Source organism: Danio rerio, chromosome 19, assembly GCF_049306965.1.
Source record: "Danio rerio strain Tuebingen ecotype United States chromosome 19, GRCz12tu, whole genome shotgun sequence".
Lineage (NCBI taxonomy): Eukaryota > Metazoa > Chordata > Actinopteri > Cypriniformes > Danionidae > Danio > Danio rerio.
The window spans coordinates 26,946,085-26,973,102 of record NC_133194.1 but is presented as its reverse complement, the minus strand read 5'-3'; the positions used below and the strand labels follow the sequence as shown (position 1 = coordinate 26,973,102).

General features: G+C 36.8%; 2 protein-coding genes across 7 annotated transcripts in view; one reads left to right on the top strand and one right to left on the bottom strand.

The window, feature by feature from the left end:
* Positions 1–27,018, bottom strand: part of si:dkeyp-92c9.4 — a 66,901-nt gene that overhangs the window by 26,800 nt on the left and 13,083 nt on the right. The window lies entirely within an intron of this gene.
* On the top strand, positions 6,499–16,436 carry polr3gla (RNA polymerase III subunit GL a). 2 transcript variants are annotated; one of them, NM_001004639.1, is given in 8 exon segments: positions 6,529–6,630; positions 6,825–6,952; positions 8,639–8,768; positions 9,014–9,082; positions 11,817–11,873; positions 12,002–12,078; positions 12,740–12,865; positions 15,716–16,436. In NM_001004639.1, coding segments are annotated over 7 exon segments (666 nt in total). In that variant the 5' UTR covers positions 6,529–6,630; positions 6,825–6,832; the 3' UTR covers positions 15,803–16,436.

The window sequence follows — 27,018 nt, the reverse complement described above, 5'->3', positions numbered from 1 at the left end:
ACTGACAGATGAAAAAAGCGCACGTATCTCCGTGTTAGGCAGAGTGGCGCAGCAAGCATGTTTCAACACCTTAACCGAGTTGTTTTCTCAATCACCAAGGGTTACCTAATACCCTTGAGGAAACCGGCTTCACTCGCAGATTGTAAAACCTTGCAAATGTATTAGATGTCGCCCAGCCCGCAGGTCTACAGATGTCTGTTAGAGAGGCTAGGTGTGCTCGGGCGACACGGCTCGCCCTGGCTGTTAAGCCAGGGAGATGGCATCCACAATCCAGTGGGCATTCCAACCTCTGTTTCGATACGGCACTTCCCTTCTGCCGACCGCATAACAGACGAAGAACTGCTCAGATGATCAGAAGCTCTGAGTACGGTCCAGATAAATACGCAAAGTGCGAACTGGACAAAGTAAGAAAAGGGCTGGATCTGCCTCCTCCGGGGGCAGCGCTTGCAGGCTCACTACCTGGTCTTTAAACAGTGTGGTAGGAACCTTGGGCACATATCCCTGGCAGGGTCTCAGGACAACGTGAGAGTATTCCAGCCCGAATGCCAGGCACGAGTCACTGACCGAAAATGCCTCCAGGTCCCTCTTAATAGATGTCAGCGCGACCAGCGGAGCTGTCTTCAGGGACAGAATCTTAAAGATACTGAGTCAAGTGGCTCAATAGGATCTATTCGCAGGCTCGTGAGAACGAGGGCGAGATCCCAAGAGGGCATGAGAGGGGGGCGGGGTGAATTAATTTGCCTAGCGCCTCTGAGGAACCGGATGATGAGGTTATGCCTTCCCACGGGGCTGCCAGCCTACCGTGCTATGAGAGCAGAGATGGCAGCCACGTAACCTTGAGTGTGGAGGGCAACAGCCTACTCTCCAGCTTCTCTTGGAGAAAAGAAAGCACAAAGCTGATCTGGCAATTTTCAGGGGTCTTCTCTGTGAGAGACGCACCATTCATTGAATAGACTCCACTTCAGGGCATAGGCACGCTCGAGGAGAGGGCTCTAGCTCGAGTGACGGTATTGAACACCGCAATCGGTAGGTTACCTAAGTCTTGCTCGCATCTAAGGACCACACGTGGAGGTTCCAAAGATCAGCGCGAGGGTGCCAGATGGTGCCCTGTCCCTGAGAGAGTAGGTCCTCTCCCAAAGGGATCTGCCAGGGGAGGGCCAATGCGAGGAGGGAGAGCTCTGACATCCAGGTCAGGTTGGGCCAGAGGGGCGCAAACAGCAGTACCTGTTCCTCGTCCTCCCTGACCTTCCATAGTAACTGCGCGAAGAGGCTCAATGGGGGAAATGCATATTTGTGCATGCCCCGAGACCAGCTGTGGGCCAGTGCATCCATGCCGAGTTAGCCCTCGTTCAGGGAAAAAACAACTGGCAATGAGCGTTCTTGGGGGAAGCAAACAGATCGATCTGAGCTTCCCCGAGTCGCGCCCATATCAGCTGAACTGTCTCGGGGTGGAGTCTCCATTCTTCTGAAAGTAAAGACTGCCGTGAGAGCGCATCGGCTGCAAGGTTGAGCTTGCCTGGAATGTGAATGGTGCGCAGCGATTTCAACCGCGGATGACTACAGAGGAGCAGACGGCGGGTGAGCTGAGACATGCGGCAAGAGCGAATACGATGAAGTACGAGTTGTAAAACCCGCTCTCCATCTCGGCTGGAAGGACCGGCTCGATTGCATCCTTCGCCAGGAGGATAGCAATCCCCTCTCGCAAGACAGGGGCGGACAGGGGGCTGACCCTGGTGAAATACACACCCGTGAACTTGGGGGGCCGTTTCGCGAACTAAATCGCATAGCTGAGTCTGATTGTGCGTATGAGCCACCGCAAAGGGCTGGCCCGCGCTAACCAGGCAGGCAGAGCTCTCGTTAATGGACTCATCGCTACAATTGCTGACGTACCAGCAGTGGGGTAGCATGGAGTCGGTATGCTGATCCGGGAAGCTTGAGAGTCCTACAGAAGAGCTGGAGGCGAGAGATTTGCTCTCACTCCCCACCCAAACTCCGGAGGGGAGGCTTGAGGGGTGGGGAAAGGAGACCATCCTCTCAGCGCTCGTGAGCCACTGGCGAAATGACCCGAACCTTCGAGATAGAAAGCATAGCGTCCCAGACTGGCAGATTTCGGGCTGTCACATTTGGGGAAGTGGAAAAGTGCTCTTTCATTGATGTTTTCATGGCAGCGAAAAGTGCCGTTGGAAATGGGGCTCCAGCGGGGAAAGAGCAAATTCTCCGGTACGGTTCGTGGTCCATTACCGGACTTAACGGCCCACTGGGCAGGGGGAGCTGCCTGCTTTTGAGGTGCTCGACACGGCCGCTTCGCCGAAGGCGCGTGCGGGGGCGGGGCAGCTCTTGTAGACAGGCGCCTTCAGCGAGGAGCAGCGGATATGGATGGCTCGGTGGGCGGAGCGGGCTTACGGTCCTGCCGATAGATGATATTACCCATCGCATTAGACTGCTCTCTCACCGCCTTGAATTCCTGGATGAATTTACCGACAGTGTCGCTGAACAGGCCAGTCTGGGATATGGGGGAGTCAAGAAAGCAGACTTTGTCGACTTCGCACCCATCAGCCAGGTTTAGCCAGAGTTGGCGCTCCTGGACCACTAATATGGACATCGTCCTCTCCAACGCACACGCAGCGGACTTAGTAATCTGAAGAGCATAGTCGGTTGCGGTGCGGAGCTCGCGAAGCAAGCTTGGGTTGGTAGCACTGGTAGGTGGCCATAGCGTGCAAGGCGGAAACAGCCTGGCCGCTCCACCGTCAAGAGTGGTGAGGGTGGAGGAACACGCAGCATGGGCAGAAAAAAGGTGCTCTCCAAGACTGATTGAGCCTACTGTTCACCCCTGGGAAGAAGGGGACGAGAGGCTTTGAGGACTTAGTCCTCTGGTCCTCGACATAGTACCCATCTAGTCGGTCTGTCCGTGGAGCTGGGGGACAAACCATCTCCAAGCCCACGGCCGAAGCAGCCCGGGAAAGCAGGGCTAACATGTCCGTTTCAGGATCCATTTTGACAGCGTTCACTTGCTCGAGGGGGGCGAGCGGGCCTGGATTCTCGTAGGACAATGAAAGCCCACCCTCCGATGCAGTGGACGTCTGGTCCCCAGTTTCATTGAACGTAAGGGCTATCATCTGGTTGGATGGATTGCTTCCTCCGCTCGAAGCTTGGATGGAGCGCTTAGAGGAGCGGGAGGTCCGCGGGCCTGGAGGCGACGGATAATCTCCCACTGGAACCCTCAGGTCTGCCCGAGTGCCCGCTACAGTGCAGGGGACAGCTGGGGTGGTTCGCCCTTTTGCAAAGGCTAGCCGCGATCTTAACTGTGCAACAGTCATGGCATCGCAATGATGACATGCTGGACCCCCAGACATGCAACACAGTGCTTGTGCCCATCATCCGGGGACTGGAAATCACTGCATCCAGAAACGTACGGTCGGAGTGCCATCCTGAAAAGGACGTGCTGCACGACTGTGTTGCTCTTTTTGTGAAATTTGCAACTTTATATGCACCGCTCTAGAGGACCGGACCCAAAGAACGCCAGGCAAGGGAGAAACCCAGCTCGACCGTCTGCCACTGCGTGTACACACTCGCTCAAATCGCTGGATCACAGCAGGAGGAACCCTCATCAACTCTCTCTGAAGGCTGTAATAGTCTCTGAAGCGAAAAGGATAGCGTTTCCTTGCTTTCCCTGTGCTTATATGCGGAGTTGATTGCAAAAAGGCACACGTGCGCAAGCTTACGCTGCCAACTCATTTGGCATTTCATTGGCCCGTTATATACTCTTTCAGACGATTAGCTTTCTGAAATGAAATCCCCCATACGTGGATTAAACATCCACTATAGCATTGAAGTTCCCCATCCGAAGAGGAAATACACTTACTGTGTTTACTATGTTCTGAGTGAGACCTGATTTTCTCAAACATATCAAGCTAAGTGTGAAAAGGTTTCTCTTACACTCTCACACACACACATGTGCGCACACAGGGTTGGGCAAAATAGAAATGTATTTTACAATAAAATACCAAATACCTCAATTTTTTTGTATCAAAATAAACTACAAAATACTGCAGCCACAGATATAACAAAACAAAATACTGTATGTTTGTATTTTGAAAATTCTACATTGATGAAATTTCAGTGAAATTTCTTCGCAAACCTTCTATAGGCATATTCGATTAACCATTGAAGTGACTTACAATGTTTGATAGCAACAGCTTTTCTCTGAGCAAGTTTAAATCTGCTTCTCTGCAAACCCATTCACCTCTACTGTACATGAGGAGGTATTCATATATTTTTTTTTTTTTTTTACTCTTGTTTCTCTTTGTTTTTAGTATAGATTTTGTACAAATTTCATACAAAAAGTTTTGTCTTGAAGATGATTTATTTTATCACTGTTAAATATATATATATATATATGGCAGATAATGAGTTGGAATTAAGTATTGTATATTTTCACTGTAAAAAAATCGCCACTGTCTCTTAAAAGTCTTATGTTTTAAAATTTTTGCAACTGAAATCTGCAATACTAAATTTAAAATCGTGATTTTTGAAAACTACTAAATTCAGTTTTAGTCATTTCCATAAATTTTTAATTTTTTTTTTTGCAATTGTACTCTTCAATACACATAAAAAAAAACACATAAAAAATGCTCTTTTTGCTTCCATAAAACCCGAGTTGGGAGTTTTTGACCAGTGTGTAGACTGGAGTATTATTTAATATTTTTGTCTCATACTGATTAACTATGTCAAAATTTGTATTTAACTATAAAGAGCAACTGCAGATCAGCTACTGGCATTTAAAAAAGCCGATGACGGTTTGTAGTTATCGCCAGTGTAGGAATTTATGTTGTTTGTCTTATTTTCCTGTATTATTTTGACCTGGAGAGAAGATTTTTTTTAACACATTTCTAAACATAATAGATTTAATAACTCATCTGTAATAACTGATTTGTTTTATCTTTGCCATATTGACAATAAATAATATTTAACTAGATATTTTTCAAGACACTTCTATACAGCTTAAAGTGACATTTAAAGGCTTAAAAAGGTTAATTAGGTTAACTAGGCAGGTTAGGGTAATTAGAAAAGTTATTGTATATTGATGGTTTGTTCTGTAGACTATCGAAACAAAATATAGCTTAAAGGGGTTAATAATTTTGTCCTAAAAATGTTTTTTTTTAAACTGCTTTTATTCTAGCCGAAATAAAACAAATAAGACTTTCCAAGAAGAAAAATATTATCAGACATACTATGAAAAATTCCTTGCTGCTAAACATCATTTGGGAAATATTTAAAATAGAAAAAAAAATAAAAGGAGGCTAATAATTCTGACTTCAGCTGTAGTATTTTACAGTATTTTAAAAATACTAAAATACAAGACACTACAGTATTTTGATGAAAAACATTAACTCACTTTCATGAACCCTATCGAATACAAATTGCAAAATACTATTTTGTATTTAAAATATAAATTTGAAATACGTGTATCATAAATACTGCACATTCCTGTGCACACACACACACACACACACACACACACACGCATACGCACACTAACTATGTGTAGTTATTCGTAGAAAGTAAACACTTTTTGAGTGACGCGGTGGTGCAGTGGGTAGCACTCTCTCCTGAGTCGCCTCACAGGAAGAAGGTCGCTGGTTCGAGCCTCGGCTGAGTTGGCATTTCTGTGTGCAGTTTGCATGTTCCCCCTGCGTTTGCGTGGGTTTCCTCCGGGTGCTCCGGTTTCCACCACAGTCCATGCGGTACAGATGAATTAGGTAGGCTAAATTAGGTAGGTATGTGTGTGAATGAATGTGTATGGGTGTTTCCTAGTGATGGGTTGCAGCTGAAAGGGCATCGGCTGCGTAAAACATGTTCTGGATAAGTTGGCGGTTCATTACGCTGTGGCGACCCCAGATTAATAATGGGACTAAGCGAAAAGAAAATGAATGAATGATATAATGAATGAATGAATTAATAATCGATTAATAAACACTTTTTGTGCATTTTATGCTTTTTTAAATGCCTTTGTAATTTGACACCAAAATGGAGCACTTCTTCCAAGATTTATAAACTAGCAAATAAATATTGTAATCTTTTTTTTTCATCCACCAAAGTTTGTATTGATTTATAATCAATACAAGACTTTTAGAAGAGTGTACATCTTTTACTTAGACTACACACTTTTTAAAAATATGAATACATTTTAAATGTATTAAATGTCTAAACCATTACCAAAAGCCCCGCCCCCAAAGAAGCGCAACACTGATGATTTCTCACATCACCTCATTAAGTAAAATCTCTCAGGTGTAAATATGTTACACGTAGTATTCAAACGTAATACAATTTACATATATGCTATAATGCTCGTAATAACCGTTGTAATAGCTATGCAATAGCGTGCTGCCTTTGCTAGGAACTCTTTAAGCGAGGATTCTTTCTGGTTGGACTGTAAACCGAGACGGACCCCACGTGGATTTATGCCTGATGTAAACACAGCTACCACGTGTCCAAGTCCTTTACTGTACCTCATTCATGGCACTCGGCAGGCAGATGTCGACCTTTGCGGATATCTAAGAGACTTTGCTGAATTCACGACTCCATAAATTACACCGGTTTCATCCACTGAACCTGAAAAAACATTTCGAGGTAAACTGTACTTTTGATTAATCTGAAATGACTAAAATATCACCATAGCTTAGTGGTTGTGAGTTTTATTGGTTTCATTTTGACTAGTAATGTTGTATTTCTATTTCATTTTTCATATTTCATTTATATAAATGTGCTGATTTTAATTATTATAGTAATATACAAAAATATTAATAATTTTGTTGATTTTAAAGGTGTCGTGATGGCAGGGATGAGCAGAGGTCGTGGAAGGAATCAGTTTACCTTTAATGTGGACGCACTGGGTTTCGGAAGAGGAGATTCTTTACCTACAACTACTCATACGCCTTCTCCTCTTTTTCCTGTAAGTGTTTAATAGTTATATAAATGTCTTTACATTGTATGATAACTACAGGGGTTGTTATTACACATATATTAGTGCACTGTCAAAAAGTTAATAGTTTCTGTCTTTTGTAACTCATGGGTGTTTCTCATATTTTAGGCTTTTAAATGTTTAAGATTTTGGTGAAAAAGCTTATTAAAGTGGCTTTTTTTTTACATTTTATTAGTGTGACATGATATATTGCCTACACTTTATTGTGTACAGTGAGTTACAAAAAGCAGGTAATCAAATCAGGTATATTTAATAATAGGAATTATATAAACCAATAATATATTGTTACTAAAAATGCCCAAAAAGTCACTTTCCTACATTAAATCTGAACATAAATAAAGAAAAAATTTGTAAAGCTGACATTCTCAATATCTTGAGTAATTTCATGCAAATGTTTACCTGGCCAAAAATTGCCAAATAGAGAAATTATTTCAAAATTTTGTGTAAGCATTTTACAGTACTTTTAACATGCTCAAAATGTTTCTGTTAGTGTTTTTAAACTATTATATTTGATTTACCAATTTCACATGTCACATCCATAACGGAAAAGTGTGAAATCCATAAAGTTTTATCCTCATAAATGCAAAAATGTCAAATAAAATAAAATCAAAGTTTTTTTTTATTTTATAGAGAGCCGACTCTAATCCTGTTGATTAGCATCACTTCTCTTGTGTTGTGCAGTTTATTTCACAGAATTTCTACAAAGTGTCTACTATAAACTCGCAAACTTTTTTTTGTCAAATCCATAACGCATGTTTATTTTCCTCATTTAAAATATAACAAATGTTTACTGACTGACATTTTTCTGATCTCATAACTCTGTGGTTAATTGTTTTGGAAAATATAAACAGATGTCTCAATATAACTGTAATGTGAAAGGAAACAGGACAAAGGAAGTGAGGATCGAAATGCAGGGTTTTTTATGCAGAGATGCTCAGGCAAGCAATGGTCCCAACCAGGAGCTAACAGATGTATGTAGGCAAATTCAGAGTCGTAGTCCAATATCAGGTGAATGGTCAGTACAGGCAAACAAACAAGCATAGGTCAGAAACAAGGCAAAGGAAACACGTCATAAGTTCACAAACAGATAAACAAGACTCAGCAACAATGTGTGAGTGCTGTCTTTATAGTTCTTGTAATCAGTCTCTCTCAGTTGCTCTCTTATGCAATCTCGAAAATCTTACATGAATGGAAAATAATTGAGAATCATAAAATACTGAAAGCTGTTGATTAACTGATATTTTTACAGTGGGTTAAATGGAGCATTTTCGTATTCCTCATGTTTTTAGAAGCAGAAGTCAACACACCTGGGTAAACTTATATAATGGTGTTTAGGAGGTCATAGCAATTTATTTATTCTTATCCTTTCCAAGTTAGATAAAAAGCTGTTTCAAACTCTTAAATAAAACTTAGTTTTTACCTGATTTTGTTCTAAATTATTTCACACTATTTCATTCTACAATTATCATTCAAAAGAGTCCTAACAGTCTGCGTAAAAGATTCAAAAACTAACATTTACTGAGATTTTGTTTATAATGCAATAACATTTAGTATGGTGTCTGTGTTCATATCAATTTTATTTGGAACTATTGTTAATAACATGTTTTAATTGATTTATGTTTATATATTTACTTTTTGGATTTTTTTTTCTTTCAGCCTATGCAATTTCAGCCAGTGCCTCTGCATACAGGTGAAGAAGTGGAATATATGCTCGCTCTTAAGCAGGAACTGAGAGCATCCAGCAAGAATCTACCTTTTCACATTAGAGCAGCCAGAACAAAGAGAGGTAAGATTGATTACCCTAAATGCATAAATGTAAATTGCTGATACATAAACAGTGGGCAATTCAGCAATACCGAGCACAAAAGATGAAGATCCTGCTTGACTTGATTTCATGCTGTCTCTGGATTTGCATTTGAACTGTGGGCAGTCACTAAAATATTCAAAACCAACGACCCATCATCAGACACAGATGGTTGAAGATCAGTTTTGAATGTCTCTCTTTTTTTCTTTCATTCTTTTGTTTTTTAGATGTGTCACGTTACTCTGATAAATATCAAACTGGAGAGCCAAAGAATAACACCATTGAATGGAGTCCAGGTGAGACATTGCTGATGATGAAGTAGTGACAATTACAGATGAGGATCCCTGCTGTTAAACATGGAAACCTGGAATCTAAAATCAACTATATTCAAAACTGTTTATTTTAAATTAGAGGATTCATATCTGACATGATAAAATAAGTAAACCATCTTGAAAAGCAATAATAAAAATTTAAAATTTAGGCTTAAACTTATTAAATTTAGAAAAAAAAGGTTAAATAAAATGTTAAAAATAAACTCATTATATTTTTAGAATAGTTTTTCATTTACAAGAAAAACATGTAAAAGTTTGAGAAAAATATCTAACTAAAATGTTGAGAACTCTTTAAAAAAGTAGCTTTTTGGGTCATTTTAATTTGAACCAAATAAAATTTGTCTGTAAAATTCTGAAAAAAGTAATTAATTTCAGAGAAAAAAAGACTCTAAGTTTAATGTAAATATTCACATTCAAATATTCGCATCTTTAAATAATCTCAATTTTTTAGGATTTTTCTTCTCTAAAATATAGATGTTTTGGATTTTAATTAGTAATTCTCAACTTTTTATTTCAATCTTTTTTCTCAAATTTAAGAAGTTTAATGTTGCAAGAAAATACTTTTATTTTTTTATTATTGCTTGGCTGTAATGCTGTTTTGTAGACATATACACTGTAAAAAAATAGTGTAGAATTTACAGTAACTTACTGGCAGTAGTTTTCCAGTAACTTACTGTAAATCTAATTACAGTATAAATACTGTATTTGCAAATACAGCAAATTTAAAAATACTGTATTTTATTGGAGCCAAGAGAGTATTTCCCACAATGTAACTTTAAACTACCATACTTTATAACTGTTCTACAGTCAAATATGTAGTTCATTTTACATGTAAATACTGTGAAATTTACATAAATTGTTAACAGTGTAATATCAAGTTTGGAGATTAATCAATATTTTTTTCATTATGTATTCATTTGTATTCAATATTATTTCATTTGGCAATGATGCGTTTAGATTTAGCAACCATTTACAGTGTTCCAACATGCTTGTTTGAATTTTCTATTCATCAGAAAAATTCTGAAAAATATAAATTGGCCTTTACAAAAATGTAAAGAGTAAAGAGTATCTATTTGTCTAGCCATTGCAATTCCTTTTTTTAACAAATCCTTAATCATAATCATGAATTGAAACACTAATTAGATGCAAAGATTCAGATTATTTACTATTTGTTATTGATTATGCTACAGCTTATTTATTATATTTTATAGAGTGGAGGAACTATGACGTCAATGTGAATGCAAAAACCCGGAAGCGAGTTAGCATTTTAGCACTTCCGGTTCCCTCGTCCCAAAGTCAATGAGTTTTTTTTATAAGGGTTTCAGTAAAATCGCTTAAATAAGGTCCATGGCAAACACAAATTAAAGATACTTTCACGTTTTGTTCTACGACATAAAACACATCAGTTACAACACACTCCTCAATTTTAAATTCGGCCAAGCTTCTTTAAATAGACGGTTGCTATCAAGTTGCTAAATGGGACTCCAGGCGGTGTCGGAGACATTATACGTCATCAAGCTGAACTGGGCTGGAGCGCAGCTCGCTTGTGTTGGGCATTTGGATTTGTCTGTTATTTAGGTATTTTCATAAATAGTATTTTATAGTTTGTTGTGTTTTTCTAATTGGGAATTCAGATTGTGTGTAGATAATTCCTTCACTTGTAAAGGCTGTCGAGACAGATTCATTTGATGATTATTTATTTTAATTAAACGATATTATGAAGATACTGCTTACCAGTGCAGCCTGTTTCTTTCCTGCTCTCAGTAATGCAAACGTGTCAATAAATGTGTAAAAATACATGCATGTTAACTGTCATTTTAACGTGATCAAGTGATTTTTTGTCTTTTTTTTCTTCATCTGAATACATATAACTCTGTCATAACTGCAATATTTACACTCCTCCATAAAATGTATAGCAGATGTGACTGTATGGGCTGCTTTTCGCTGTACTTCGTGACATAAAAGGAATATTGAATGTTGCTCTGTGTCCATGATGGAACTTGCAGGAATTTGATAGACTTGTTCCTCCTCACGCCTCATTTCTGTCGTCTGTTAAGGTAGCAGGCTGTGTGCACGCGAGCGATACACTTATTTAAATATTTCTCATGATAATACTGTCTAGGCAAATTTTTACACGCAGTTTTAAAACTTTTAGAACAACGACAAAGCAAAACAGATGTATTTCCCAAGTAAAAACGATCCAAAAGGCACATAGGTCTATGTGTTTTTTGCGTATTTATTTGTTTATAATATACAGCGTGGATTATAATATAATAAACAGAGAGATTAACTCTTTTTTTTCATGGGCATTATTTAAAAAAATAAGCTTGATAAGTCGTCTGTATAGGGTGGTGTTGACGTCACAGACGAGCGCCCCGAGGGCTCTGTAGTCTGTTTATAGCCTAATGTTAGCTTTTCAACTCTTGTGTTTGCATTTAAGACCCAAAAGTACTCAAAGTTGTATTTTCGTGTGAGGATTATCCAGCTGGACAAAACGTGTAAGTGTAATAAACAGTGTTTGAACACAAAGCTTATTATTTGCAATCTTCGAAAAGCCTATGGGAAAATCCTATAGGGATTTTCACGAGGGAACCAGTTTTATGGTAGCAGACGATTAGCCTACAAAGTGACGCCATAGTTCCTCCACTCTATAGTCATGAATGCCAGTTCTCTCTAAAAATGTTCTGATTGATTTCAGACTGGAGCCGACTGCCAAAAGAGCTTTGCATTAAAGTACGAAAACCCCGGAAAACAAGTGAGAGAAACTCTTATTATTCTTATCATTAGTCTTATTATTATGTGTTGGTTTGCATCACATCTACTTAATACTTCCTAAAGTATGCTTAAACAGCAGTAGCTCATAGTTTTTAATATGATTTTAAGTCACAGGTACCAAGCAGCAACTCAAGCAGAGACCAAAAGTAGCTGCATCCAAAGAAGACATTCTTCAAAAACTAGAGGTATGAGTCCACCGAAAACATTATGGCCCAGTTTCACAAACAGGGCTTAGATTAAGCCAGGACTAGGACTTATTATGCTGTTAAGGCTAATCATTTTGCCTTCCACAGTACATTTGTTGCAGCATCATTATAGCATCAAGTCACATGTTAATTTTATACATATAAGGTTACAAGTTTAATTGAAGAGATTGGGGGTTTTAACATGGCCTAAGTTAAATTAGGCTATTTAAACCACATTTATAAAAATGCCCTTAGAAAAACATATTCCTGGTGTGCACTTGGAGACATAAAAATTATACGGATGTATTTAAAGACATCTTACCGCAAGTTATTTTGATTTGAGACAGCTCAAACATGTAATTTAATCTTGACTAGCATTAAACCTTGTTTGTGAAACCGGGGATAAAATTTGTTATGTTGTAGTTTTAATGAACTGTAAAAAAAGACTAAAAGAGGATTAATGATAAGCTGAAGTAAATTGAAACAAATGATCAGTTTTTTTAATATCTTTTTCTTCTACCCTGAACTTCTTCATTTATGACAAGTGCCAAAGATGGTGCACACTTAATTTACTCAGTGTGTGACCTCTCTATATATAAATATAATATATGTATAAACACAGCAAATGTTAGTAATGTCAATATTGTGGAATCATATTTAGACACTTGAGAAGGAAGAAGTGCATTCTGAGGAAGAGGAGGATGAGGGGAAGAAGAAGAAACAGAATGATGACGAAGAGGAGGAGCCAGAAGTGGAGGAAGATTATGATGAAGAGGAGCTTGAGGATGTAAGAAAAAAAATATTTTTTATATATAATTACATATATAACAGTTGAAGGCAAAACTTCAGCCCTTTTTGTGAGTTTTTTATGACTTTTCCAATATTTCACAAGTGTGTTTTTCATATTTGAAAAACGAATCTAACGTCTAAAAACTCCTTTGTTTCGTCTTTGCCATGATGACAGTACCTAATAGTTTACTAGTTATTTTGTGAGTATTCAGTCTAAACTGGCATTTAAAGGCTTAACAGAGTTTATTTAGTTAATCATTCACTCTCTCACTATCCTTTGACTTGGTCCCTGATTTATCAGGCTTCACCACAGCAGAATGAACCGCCATTTACACTAGCATAAATAAAGGGGCCAATAATACTGACAAAAAAAAAATCTGATTTTTAAAATCTAGCAGGCGGCAACATATGAAAATTAGCCCTTGTGGCTAACTCTGGCTTATTTACAGTTTTACTGTTGATTAATGAGCATTGCCCCTGTTAAATATATAAATTTAAAAATCCAAAATCAGTGAAATTGTTCTTGATCTATTATTCACTTGGGAAATGTTTGAAAAGTTAAACATTTTTTAATTTTTTAACTTTTCAAAATAATTTTATTATTATGCTGTTAAGGCTAATAATTTTGCCATCAACATTACATTTGTACATTTGTCGCAGCATCATTAGTATCATAACATACAAACGTATGTTAAAGTCACATGTTATTTTTTTACATTTGAGGTTATGTGTTTATTTGTAGAGATTGGTGTTTTGGAACAGGATGCAGCAGACATCATAGGATACCATATTTTGTTTCACAACTCAAAAACATATGATCTGTTCATCTGGAAATCTGAATTCACAGTTCCTCTGTGAAACCACAAACTGTAACCTAGAGCCTTTCACAGGCTTCAAATTTAGACCCTAGCCTAGCCCTGGCCCCTTTACCACTGCTCCAGGTATTAAAATAGTCTGTATTTAGTGGGAAAATATTTTTAAAAACTTTTTATTTAGAATATAATTTACTAAATGTTTTGAGCATTTTTTCTTTTGGATATTTGTTCATTTATTTATATTTTAAAAATGACAATCAAGTGGACCGTAGATGAATCAACACTTTACTAGACCATGGGTTTCCAAACTTTCCCAACCCACAACACCCAAAATAATGATACCAGTGACTTGTGACCCCCAATATCCTCTGAGGTGGGGATAAATATATAAACCTTGCACTTGTCTATTATCTGCCTTGTCTATTCATTGTTTAATTTTGAAGATTGCCACTCGGAGACCATCCTCCATGTTTAGTTGTGGCAGTGTCAGAAAGTTTAACCTGGTGCCATAAAATCAATTTACTGCATCTGACGATATTGCTGTGTCTTTAATATAACGTAATCACCCCCGGGGACACAAAAAAAATTATCCTGACCATTATCCTGACCTCCACTTTGGGAACCACTAAACTAGACTACAATAAAATTAACAAAAATAAGGCATTTCAAGTATGTCATGATGTTAAATTGAAGGTTTTGTTGTTAATATTCAACCTCGCAGAAAAAGCAACAACAAAAAAAGAGACATAACTATACAGCTAGAACGCTCTTACTAAATATTGTGCAGAAAAAAGCACAGCATCCACAATCATATTTTTAAACCAGTTCTCCTTTCCTCTATAATTCTTCCAGCTGTGCTGAAGGCACATTCACTGCTGCTGCTGCTGCTTTGAGCCCCAATCACGCATGTGTGCACCCTGCAAATATGCTTTGCTTACTTGCGTTTTTGTTTCGCTTCTAGTCCAAATATGTTTTCACTTTATTTGTTACATTTCCTTTAGCTTAGCCCCTAATTTATCAGGGGTCAACAAAGTGGAATGCCCTTCCAGCTGCAACCCAGTACTCGAAACCACCCAGACACTCTAACATTAACACACACTCATACACTACAGCCATTTTTTTTTTTTACTAAATTAACTTATACTGCATGTCTTTGGACTGTTGGGGAAACCAGAGCACCCGGAGGAAACCCACATGAACACAGGGAGAACATACAAACTCCACACAGAAATACCAACTGACCCAGCCGGGACTCAAACAAAAAAAAAAACTCACTTAATTTTGTCTAATTATTTCTGACAAGAAGACAAGATTCTTTGCTTATCTAGAAAATCTTCTTGATTTAAAGATTTTTAGATATCTGGACTAGAAACAAGACAAAAAGTAACAAGTTGTTTTTTTTTTTTTTTTTGTATGTATTAACTTTATTTGTGTGATAGGTTATAAAATGTATTTCTGTGTTTGTTTTACTTCTTTTTTAACCCTTGAGAAACACCTTATACATGGCCACTATCAAGTAAGCTATAAGGGGCTTTCCTTGCCATTAGTGCTTAGATAACACATTTATGTCTTCTATGATTAAAATAATAGCCAATGTTTAAAAATAAACAATTTTTTACCAAAATTTAGAAAATATCATTAGGTTTTATGCAAATCTGTAATAGAAACTAGGCTTGGATCCAGTCTCTCTAAACCCCTCTTTTCTAAGGGTTTACTGTGTTTTAATTAGTAAGATCATCCTCTTGTAATTAGTCGACCGCTTACACTAAAAAGTATATGTATTTGCTGTTTGCACAAACTACTTATTTAAAATGAGTTGAAACAACACACTTCTTGAGGCTTCTTTGGGCAACTTTGTTGTTTTATACTCAATCCACTTAAATTTGTTTGGTTAACTTAATTTGTTTTAGGACAACATAAATGAATTGTGTAAACCTGCATTGTTTTACAGTGTACAGTGCAGGTACTTTATGATCATAGAAATGGTCCTTGTTAAGCATTTTTAACATTGGAATATGTGCACTCTCTTTTAGGAGACAGACTACATTGCGTCTTACTTTGACAACGGAGAGGATTTTGGAGGGGATAGTGATGACAACATGGACGAAGCGGTCTACTAATACATTTCAAGAGGCCTTTTAATTTAATTTATCATTGTGGGATGCATATTACTGAAAGTAGGTCTTCATAATGACAATTGACTAAAATCGATTTTACAACTAATATTATTAAGACCCAGAGATACAGTGCTGCTATTGAGATGCTCTTCTGTGATTTCTGAGCTCTTTCACATAAACTGTGTGATGGACATACAGATACTGCTGCTATTCACACGTGTGCTGGAATTTAACTGAAAGACAATCTCAGTGTGCTTTTAAGTGTTATTACTGTAATTGGACATCTCTGATGGGAAAGGGATCATATGTGATTAATCCTCTTTGTAAGATAGGAAAAGACACTACAGACTGTTTGCCTTCATATTAAAGGCATATCCTGTTTACACCTGATGATGCCTTGAATTGTGAATTTCAGCTCTATTTGAGTATCTGTTTAAATGTTTTGAGAGTGTGAAATATATGTTATTAACAACAAATAAAACTGGATAAATGATACAGAGATGATCAATTTGAACCATTCTTGGACATTCAAATATATTGGAAGATATATTAAAAATCTGTTAGACTTCAAATATAGAATCATGGTATATACTAAATCTCAAATCAAATATTTGAAATAAATGAACTATTTGCTGTTTGACTATTGTATTCATTCATTTATTTTCCTTTGGCTCAGCATCTTTATTTATCTGGGGTTGACACAGCGGAATGAACCAACTTATCCAGCATATGTTTTACGCAGCAGATACCCTAACAACTCCAACCAATTTCTTACCTAAATATTCTGACCTCCTTTTTTTCTGACACTTTTGTTTTTCTTTTACAGGGGAAGATTTTGTTATTACGTAACATGTAATGTCATCTGAAGCACTTTTATGACACTTTCAGTTTGACAGATTGAATATTTTCCTCCTCCGCATTATGGAAAATTTTATCTAAGAGATTTTTCTATTGTATTATTGAATTAAAAAGTATCATATGTTTGTATTAATATGGATATGAATAATTGATGATATTTCGATTTGAGCTTTCTTGAATGCATTCAGGTTAGTTTTGACTTGGAAGAGATACATAAAACAATCAAGACCTCGCAAAATACATAATAGAGGAAGAAGTAATTATTTTTCTCAACCACACTTTGAAACAGAATTTTTACATTTACTGACAAACCATTGCAACATAAATATGTATGTAACAAGTAATTGTGTAAGTACACACCAACCAAACACACAAATCTAGATATTTGATGACAAAATATTGTATTCTATGTGTGGTTTATGCATTTTGAATGTTTTTTTAAATGATAACAATCGAAACATTATTTGCTTTATTACATTAACCTATTAGTAAGTAGAAAGTTACTAAACAGATATGGTTTTAGTTGGTATAGGATTTAAAGGCATAGTTTGTCTAAAACATTTTTAATTACCATTACATCATACTCAAGTGGTGGTAATCTTTTATTTAAAAAAAAATAAATAAATAAAAATGAAAATTCTTCTGTTGAACAATATATTTTTAAAAATGTTGAAAAAAGCAGAAATCCATATCCATAGTAGTAGTTGTAGTAGTAGTAGTTAGCCGGCAGCTAGCTCTGTGCAACTCTCACATGGTCGCCCACTGAATTTAGGCAGGGCTGTGCCTGGTCAGTACCTGGATGGGACAATAGTATCTGGATGCACCCTTTTTGATACAAGCTGAGATTGCATCACTTAGCAATGCAATGTCAGACACAATGCACTCAATGGAGTGAGTGATGTCACTGTGACAGATAGGGTTAGGGGTGGGGTTAGCTGAGCGCATTAAAAAGCATTGGATGCAGCTCAAATTGCACTGCACCAGGTCTGCATCCAGACCCCTCTTGGATGGGAGACCACATGGGAAAGCTAGGTTTGTTTTCAGAAGTGGTGTTAGTGAGGCCAGCAGGGGGCGCTTAACCTGTGGTCTGTGTGGGTCCCAACACCCCAATATATTGATGGGACTCAGTGAGCGATATGCTAGATCGGATATGGTTGCGGCCAGAAGTTATCAAGAATTATTTACATTATTTATCAAATTTTACATTTGTTGTAATATATTAACGTCTACCCCCACCCCAACCCTACCCAACCGTCACAGTAACTTAAAAACAGTAGTTGTACCAAGTATTATTTATGCTATCTGTTAAATTACGCAATAAATTGTATTTTTTAATGCCTACCCCCACCTCAACCCTAAACCCAATTGTCACAGTACTGTAAAAATATTAATTATTGTTATACAGTGTCATAAAAAAAATGCTGCCATATGTGCATATCGCACTTACGGCCGGCTGCATATCCGATCTAGACTTTAACGTCCATCATGGCCTTCTAACCACCCCCATATGATAATTGTCTTCATCACTCTGTCTACTCTCCACCAATCAGCTGGTGTGTGGTGTGTGGTCTGGCGAAATATGGCTGCCGTCACGTTATCCAGGTGGATGCTGCACACTGGTGGTGGATGAGAGGATTCCCCCCAAATGTGTAAAGTTCTTTAAGTGTCTAAAAAGTGCTATATAAATGTAAATATTATTAGTAGCAAGAAATACTATGAATTCAGTTACTATAAGTTCAGCACTAATTCAGTAACTGGCCTTTGTGTTAAACAGAAGATAAAAAAAAACTCTAACACAGGGCTGCCTGAAACTTGGTCTTGAAGGGCCGGTGTCCTGCATATTTTAGTGTCAACCCCAATTAAACACACCTGAACTTGCTAATCTATCTCTTTCTAGGTATACTAGAAAGTTCCAGGCAGGTATTTTGAAGGAAGCTGGAGCCAAACTATGCAGGACACCGACTTTCCAGAACCGAGTCTGGACACCCCTGCACTTACAGGTTTGGATGGGTAACAATTATTAATTATAATTATATATATTTTTTTTATTTTTTGGGTGATTTAACTTTTTAAAAGCAGTATATATCATTAGCAGCCGGCAGGTGGCAATATTTACCATGTAAAATGAACTCCCATAAGTTCTCTTTTGAGTTCAACTTCACGCAATAATAAAAAGTCACATGATTTTGAAGCTTCGACATGTTTTGCAGTGCATCAAGTTTACACAAAGCAGCAACGTAATAAACTATAAAAACATATTGGTGCATTCAGTTTATGTTTCACCAATGTTCAATGTGCCATCTGGTATGCTATTTGGCAACAATATATTTGTCTTTAACCTTTTTATAGTTCTTACTAATGCTTTAGGGTGTATTAAGTTCAACAAGTCTTGATATTCGTCTATTATTCTGGCATCTTTGTGAATGGTTTATTTTCTTTTTAGGGGCTGCAACATTTTGCCTCGTAAATTTTCAGATGTGCTACATTTTAAGTGGTCTAAAGCCACAAATGTCAATACATAGCAACTTACATGGTGCAATTAGGAGACATATGCTTCAAACTGATATTCATGCATTTGCAAGACACTGTTCTAACTGCCATTTTCCAATGACCCGCACTGACTTCACTTCCTGCATATTGCTTCACGTAGTGTCTTTAAGTTGTAAACAGACCTGCAGCGCTACATTTTCCATCAGCGCATCCGAAAACATGTTATTCTAAGTTATGTCACGCGAAGGACAAGGCTGTATCAACAAACTGATCCAAATCCAGATATATCACCTGAGGGGAGAGTACATCCTAATGTGAGGTGACCGAGACGTCAACAAATGTCAAAGAGTAGAAAAAGCTGGTTAACATACTGGGCGTCTTGATTTGCGGTTTTGTTGAATAAAGATATGCATTGCTTATACTGTAGTTAAATGCCTGCAGTGCCAAAAGTGAAAATGCACATTTATCTGTAACAGCTGTGATGTTATTCAAAAGAAATAATAGTTAGAAAAACACACAGTATCTTTCTGTTTTAATTAATGTGTTTTGTTTTAATATTTAGGTAAAATATGTTTAAAATTAATGGCTGCACAGTGGCACAATGGGAAGCACGATTGCCTCACTGGTTCGAGCCTCGGCTGGGTCACTTGTTTCTGTGTGGAGTTTGCATGTTCTCCGCTTGTTCGCGTGGGTTTCTTCAGTTTTCCCCACAAGTCCAAAGACATGCAGTAGGTGAATTGGGTAGGCGTGAATGAGTGTGTGTGGATGTTTCCCAGTGATGGGTTGCAGCTGAAAGGGCATCCGCTGCTTAAAACATATGCTGGATAAGTTGTGGTGACCCTAGATTAATAAAGGGACTTAACCGAAAAAAAAAAAAAAAAAAGAATGAATTTTTTTAATTAAATAAAGCAGTTTGCTCACATAATTGATTTTAGTTGCCACTACATCTTTGGGAGAAAAAATTAAGAGCCAGGTTAAAATTTTCTGAAATAACCTTTCTTTTCATTTTGTTTAAAATAAAAAGCTATTTTTAAAATAAAAGTCGTCCAATAATATGTCTTAGTAAGATTATATTTAAACGGTTAATTTAACAATATAATAAATTTATTAATAAATGAGCATGTATATAAAATATAAAAAACAATAAATTAAGAGTTTATATACAATAACCTCTAAATGCCATTTGATATTTTCTTCTAAAATGAGCGTTTTTTATTTTCTCTCTGTGTGTAGGCTCAGTACTTTTTCTTTTAACAGTAGCGAATACATTTTTCTCATTGCCTTTAAAGTGAAATAACAACATAAACATAGGAGGCTGTAAAATTGCATCATTTTTGCACCTGAACTCTTCAAATCTATTAAAATAAAAGCATTATATATTTACACAAATTTATGTTTCTGTAAATGTTTATCTAAAATGCAAAGTTCTTATGTTTACTTTTTATAAACCCTCAATTTGAGATTTGAGGGAGAAAAAAGCAAGCATTAATGTTTTTGCAGTTCGACTGAAGGGACTTTTAATTACTAAAAATGTATGCTTTTCAACAAAGTTTTGTCCGTGTTTATTTATTTAAGGCCTCAGAAAAATAGAGAGGCATTACATCTGTTTGTGTGTTTTTTATTCATTCATTCATTCATTCATTTTCTTGTCGGCTTAGTGCCTTTATTAATCCGGGTCGCCACAGCAGAACGAACCGCCAACTTATCCAGCCAGTTTTTACGCAGGGGATGCCTTTCCAGCCGCAACCCATCTCTGGGAAACATCCACACACACATTCATACACTACAGAAAATTTAGCCCACCCAATTTACCTGTACAGCATGTCTTTGGACTGTGGGGGAAACTGGAGCACCCGGATTAAACCCACATTAACGCAGGGAGAACATGCAAACTCCACTCAGAAATGCCAACTGAGCCAAGGTTTGAACCAGCGACCCAACGACTGTCTTGCTGTGAGGCGACAGCACTACCTACTGTGCCACTGCTTCACCATGTGTTTTTTAATTTATGACAAAATGTATATGCAATCTCATGTAAAAAAAAAAATTTAATCATTAATCATCAATTAGTCCTGACAGCATATAATTTTAGGTCACTGTAACTTATTAAACTAAGATAATCATGTTCTAAACCAATTTTATAAGTTATATAAGCTGTTTTAAGTCAGTTTAACATAATATAATTCAATGGACTCATAAGGTTAATTTGATTTAGTATAAAATTTTAAGACATTTTTGTAAGCTCTGAAGTTTTGCTGTGCAGCAGGGAGAACACAATATATTTCACTCTGTCAGCAAACTTAATATAAAAGACCCCCAAAAGTATGTCAGTATGCCATGCATAACACAATCAATATTCATGCACACTGCAGGCAGGCAGCTTTGACAATATGAATTTTAGAGTTTGTTCAATACTACGACTCGTAATAGTGAAGTGCCAGGATGATTTGGTTACATAAAGAGGTGATACTGTTGACACACAAGTGAAAAACATGTAGACGTGCAAATGTATGATTTCCTCCTCCGCATGAGCTCAGCGTGCTTTTGTGGTGAAGCAGAGAGAACACAGTGTCCTCCCACAAACGTTACACGTGTTACACGTTACACTTTTGGTAGAAGTCACTTTTGTTTTGTCAGGCTCAGCAGATCATACTGTACATCTGACCTGATGTTGATGCTTTCTTCTTTCTTTCTTTTTTTCTTTCTGCATTGAATATCAAGTAGAATTAATTTTTTGTAGATCGAAATGTTTTCAGTTTATTTTGTTTTTTGTGAGGAAACATAATGATGATGATTTGTACTATGATTTTAGAATATATATATATATATTAATATATCTTGAAGAAATATATTATTTGAAATATGCTCGATTGAAATGGCATGATCCGGCCAAAAATGAAATCGTACTCATTATCTACTCACCCATACTTTATGATAGTTTGGAAAATGTTAATTAAAATCAATAGTTTTTTTTAATTTAAAGTTACTTTTTGGTAAACAACTAAATCATAAGTCCAAGGCACTTGAAAAGTGAAAATAAAAAAGCCTTTATTAACTTGACAATTAAGACTTTTTTTTTTTTCACTTACTTTTTTAGTGCTTAATAGACTTATGATTTTGTTGTTTATCTTTATGAATTCCTTGTCTAAAGAGCAGTTTATTGGGATTTTACCAAGTAGGACATGTTCCTGAATTAACATCTATGTTGATCCTGGAACAACATTTCAATCAGCCAATCAGAATTAAGGCATATGTGTACAGTTTATGTTAAGAGTATGCACTTCTACATGATTGTTATCCAACTATTATTCCCCTCTGATTTTGGGATTATGTTTGGGTTTAGAGCTAGGAATTAGGTATGGATGACATTTTCAAACAAAATTTATCTTCCAGGATCAACATACGATCAATCTAGGATCGCATCATACTTGGCAAAATCACACCCACCCAAACATTACCAACAACAACCCTGAAGCACTTTTTGTTTGATTTTGGATTTTTTGTGATTGGATTTTTTTTATTTATTTTGTGCTTTTCTCAAACAGGTTTGTGACAAGTGAAGGGTGAATAAATGATGACAGATTTTCAGTTTTGAGGCAAACTATCCCTTTAAGCATTACATGCATCATTTACCAGTCATTTAAAATTGTTGACCTGTCTTTGAAACCACTAAGATCTGTGGATTTGTTAGAAAGACGTTTTTTTATTTGTATTTTTTTTAAAGAAATAAAATTTAGTATTATCACTTATTCTTGCATATATTTTGATACCTACATGTCACAATAGTGATGCTGTATTTTCTGTTAGGCTATCTGTTATGCTGAATGATAATGGAATATTATTTTACCCATATTTAAACATTTTACTTTCACCAACATAATTCTAAATATGAATGTAGTTATTATATTTACATTTAATAAGTTTCCTGTAATTTTTAAATTTAACTGTTTACAGTTGCTGTATGTTGTGATTTATATGTGTTTATCGTATTTACAGTGTGTACGGAAAGTATTCAGACCCCCTTAAATGTTCCCCTTTTTTATATATTGCAACCACTTGCATTTAAGTAAAATTTTTCCTCACTCATGTACACTCAGCACCCCATATTGACAGCAAAACACTGAATTGTTGACATTTTAGCAGATTTATTAAAAAAGAAAACCTGAAATATCAGTCTTAGTATTCAGATGCTTTGCTGTGACACTCATGTATGTAACTCATGTGCTGTCCATTTCTTCTGATCATCCTTGAGATGGTTCTGCACTTTCATTTGACTCCAGCTGTGTTTGTTTATACTGATTGGATTTGATTAGGAAATCAACACACCTGACTATATAAGACCTCACAGCTCACAATGTCCTAGCAAATGAGAATCAAGAGGTCAAAGGAACTACCTGAAAAGCTCAGAGACAGAATTGTGGCAAGGCACAGATCTGGCCAAGGAAACAAAAGAGCACAGTGGCCTCCATAATCCTTAAGTAGAAGATGTTTGGAATGACCAGAATCCTTCCTAGAGCTGTCCATACAGCCAAACTGAGCTATCGGGGTAGAAGAACATTAGTGAGAGAAAAAAAAAGATAACCCAATGATCCCTGTGGCTGAGCTCCAGAGATGCAGTCAGGAGATGGGAAAAAGTTATAGAAAGTCAACCATCACTGCAGCCCTCCACCAGACAGGGCTTTATAAAAGAGTGACCTGACACATCAAAGCTTGCATGGATTTTGCTAAAAAAAAAAAAAACGAGGGACTCCATAATGGAATAAAAGGTAAGATTCTCTGGTCTGATGAGACCAAGACAGAAACTTTTGACCATAATTCTAAGCGGTATGTGTGGAGAAAACCAGGCAATGCTCATTACCTGTCCAATACAGTCCCAACAGTGAAGCATGTGAAGCATCATGCTGCGGGGGTGTTTTTCAATTGAGGGAAAGATGAATGTGGCCAAGTACTGGGATATCCTGGACAAAACCTTTCTCCAAAGTGCTCAGGATCTCAGACTGAAAGTTTACCTTCCAACAAGACAATGACCCTTAGCACACAACTAAAATGGTAAAATGGCTTCACAACAACTTCATGACTGTTCTTCAATGGCCCAGCCAGAGTCCTGATCTAAACTCAATTGAGCATCTCTTTAGAGACCTAAAAAAGACTGTACACCAACTTTTACCATCCAACCTGACAGAACTGGAGAGTACCTGCAAGGAGGAATGGAAGAGAATACCTAAATCCAGGTGTGAAAAACTTGTATATTTCTCAAAAATACTTGTGGCTGTATTAGTTCAAAAGGGTGCTTCTACTAAATACTGAGCAAAGGGTTTGAATACTTGGGATCATGTGATATTTCAGTTTTTATTTTTTAATAAATTTGCAAAAAATCAACAATTCTGTGTTTTTCTGTCAATATGGGGTGCTGTGTGTACATTAATGAAGAAAAATGGCTGCATAAAAAAATGAACAAATTGGGGGGGAATACCTTCCGTACCCATTGTATGCTTTGAAATTTACTACTGGTCCCTGTTCTTTGATCAGAATTATTTGTTGTTTATAATTTAACTCTACAGTTTAAACGTGACTTTTATTGATATTTATTAGCTTGGAAACCAGAATAAGTACTCAGTAGATTTTCATGCTGTAATTAACATGATCAATCCAAAACTACAAAAAATGTCTTTAAATGTTATTTTGTTTGCCTTCTTTTTGTCAGCAAAAGTTGTCAGAGTTGTCAAAATGCTACTAAAACTTGGATCAAGTTCTCAGGGAGGTACTGTAAACACTATTATGTAACTCTCTGTTGATATTACAGGTATGTAATTGTGAGATTTGTGTTGGCGAGACAATGTCTGCTCTTCTGTTGGCAGTCGATTCGCAACATTGTAGCTCATTGCTTATATAAAAAAACTTGCACTCTTGTTGCTTTTTTAACTTCAGTGATGAACCAAAACTTTAACAAAACTGCAAAATTTTAAATATCCTTAAACTCAAACATAGTGCATTTTTAATATGAAAGTGAAAACCAATGTAAATAAATAATTCATTAATTAATTTTCTTTTCAGCTTAGTCCCTTTATTAATCTGGGGTCACCACGGTGGAATGAACCGCCAACTTATTCAACATATGTTTTACGCATCGGATGCCCTTCCAGCTACAACCCATCGCTGGGAAACACCCATATACTTCCATGCACACACATACACTATGGACAATTTAGCCTACCCAGTTCACCTGTACCGGAGCACCTGGAGGAAACCCAAGCGAACACAGAGAACATGCAAACTCAGAAAATGCCAACTGACCCAGCTGAGGCTCGAACCAGTGACCCTCTTGCTGTAAGGTGAGAGCGCTACCCCCTGCGCAACCATGCTGCCCTGTAAATAAAACAAGTGCTCTTAATTGCATTGCATATATTAAAAGTTTTTTTCTAAAAATAATAAATAAATAATTAATATTATTAAGATGATGTTTCCCAGTAATGGGTTGTTTCTGGAAGGGCATCGGCTGCAAATAGTTGTTGGTTCATCCCGTTGTGATGACCCCTTATAAATAAGGGATTAAGCCGAAGGAAAATGAATGAATAATGATGATGAATAAATGAATGAATAATGATGATCAATCAATAGACCTGTATGCATGTCCACATCCTGGACTGTTTTAACACAAATTCGTACATCAGTTAGTTCAGCTGTTCTCTTTAGTCACATTTAAAATACAATAGAAGTGATAAACTTACAATATAAAGATTTGTTTAGCTCTTAATTAAACGGGCAAAAAGCTGCAAGGTAGCAGTATGCTAAATTAGGTAACCAGCTTGCAACACACAAGAACATGCTAGGGATACACTGTAAAAAATGCTTGGCTGCACATAATTTCTGTATGTTTTCCTAACACAAATCAATTAAGTGAAACTTAATCATTATGTTCTCCCCCCCAAAAAATATAATAATAATAATAATAATTGTAGTAGTTTGAACAAGCAGCAAATGTCATTTATTTGAGTCAATGCTAAATAAAGCATGTGTTTAAGCAATAGTAAATTTCACTTGAAATGAATAATTATTGTATTTTGTTTATTTTGAAAATTGCAGCAATAAATATTCATGGTAGAAAAGAAATACTAGTTGGGTTTTCAACATTCTTCAAATGGAAAATATGAAGAATTAATAAATGATGAGTGAATTTTTAATTTTTGCATGAACTATCGCTTTAATTACTGTTATTTTAAAGTGTATTCTTTTTCTAACAAGTATTCTGAATCTCACTGTAGATGACAGAAGCTAAATAGCAAAACTTGACTAATTTTTAAATGTCTTTATGTAATGTTTTCATCAGCTAGCAGTTTGCCTGTTTTCTTTCGTTAACCTTATTTAAAAGGGAAGTGAGGGGAAAGGATTAGCTGCTTGGATGCTTTGTCACTTTTTTGATCACCTGACCTTCCTCCCCCAAGGCCACTTGTGTTGAAAGTCAGTGTATCACATGCTCAGCTTCAGGGCAGCAGGCAAAAATGAAGCCAGGCAGAGCAGATTGAGACCATCATGCTGTGATGCATTAATCCTGTTAGCAAACCTAATATAGAGGATTCAAGTTTGGCAAGAAAGAGAAAGGCCTGGGAAACTGGCCCTTTCGTGTGTGGTAAGGCCAACACTGCAATGCAAATGTCTGGACAGGCTTGAACTGAGATTAAGGGTGCTTTCACACCTGTGAATCGATTCAGTTGTTCCGAAACAGAGATTACAATTGTTACATTGTTGCTCTTTGCTCTTGGAGCGGTTCGCTTTCACACTGCAAAGTTTCTAATCGGACCAAAAGAGCTTAAACAAGTCACGTGCGAGTAAACTCTCCTCACATTGGTCAGTGTCAGGGTTTATTTTGCAGC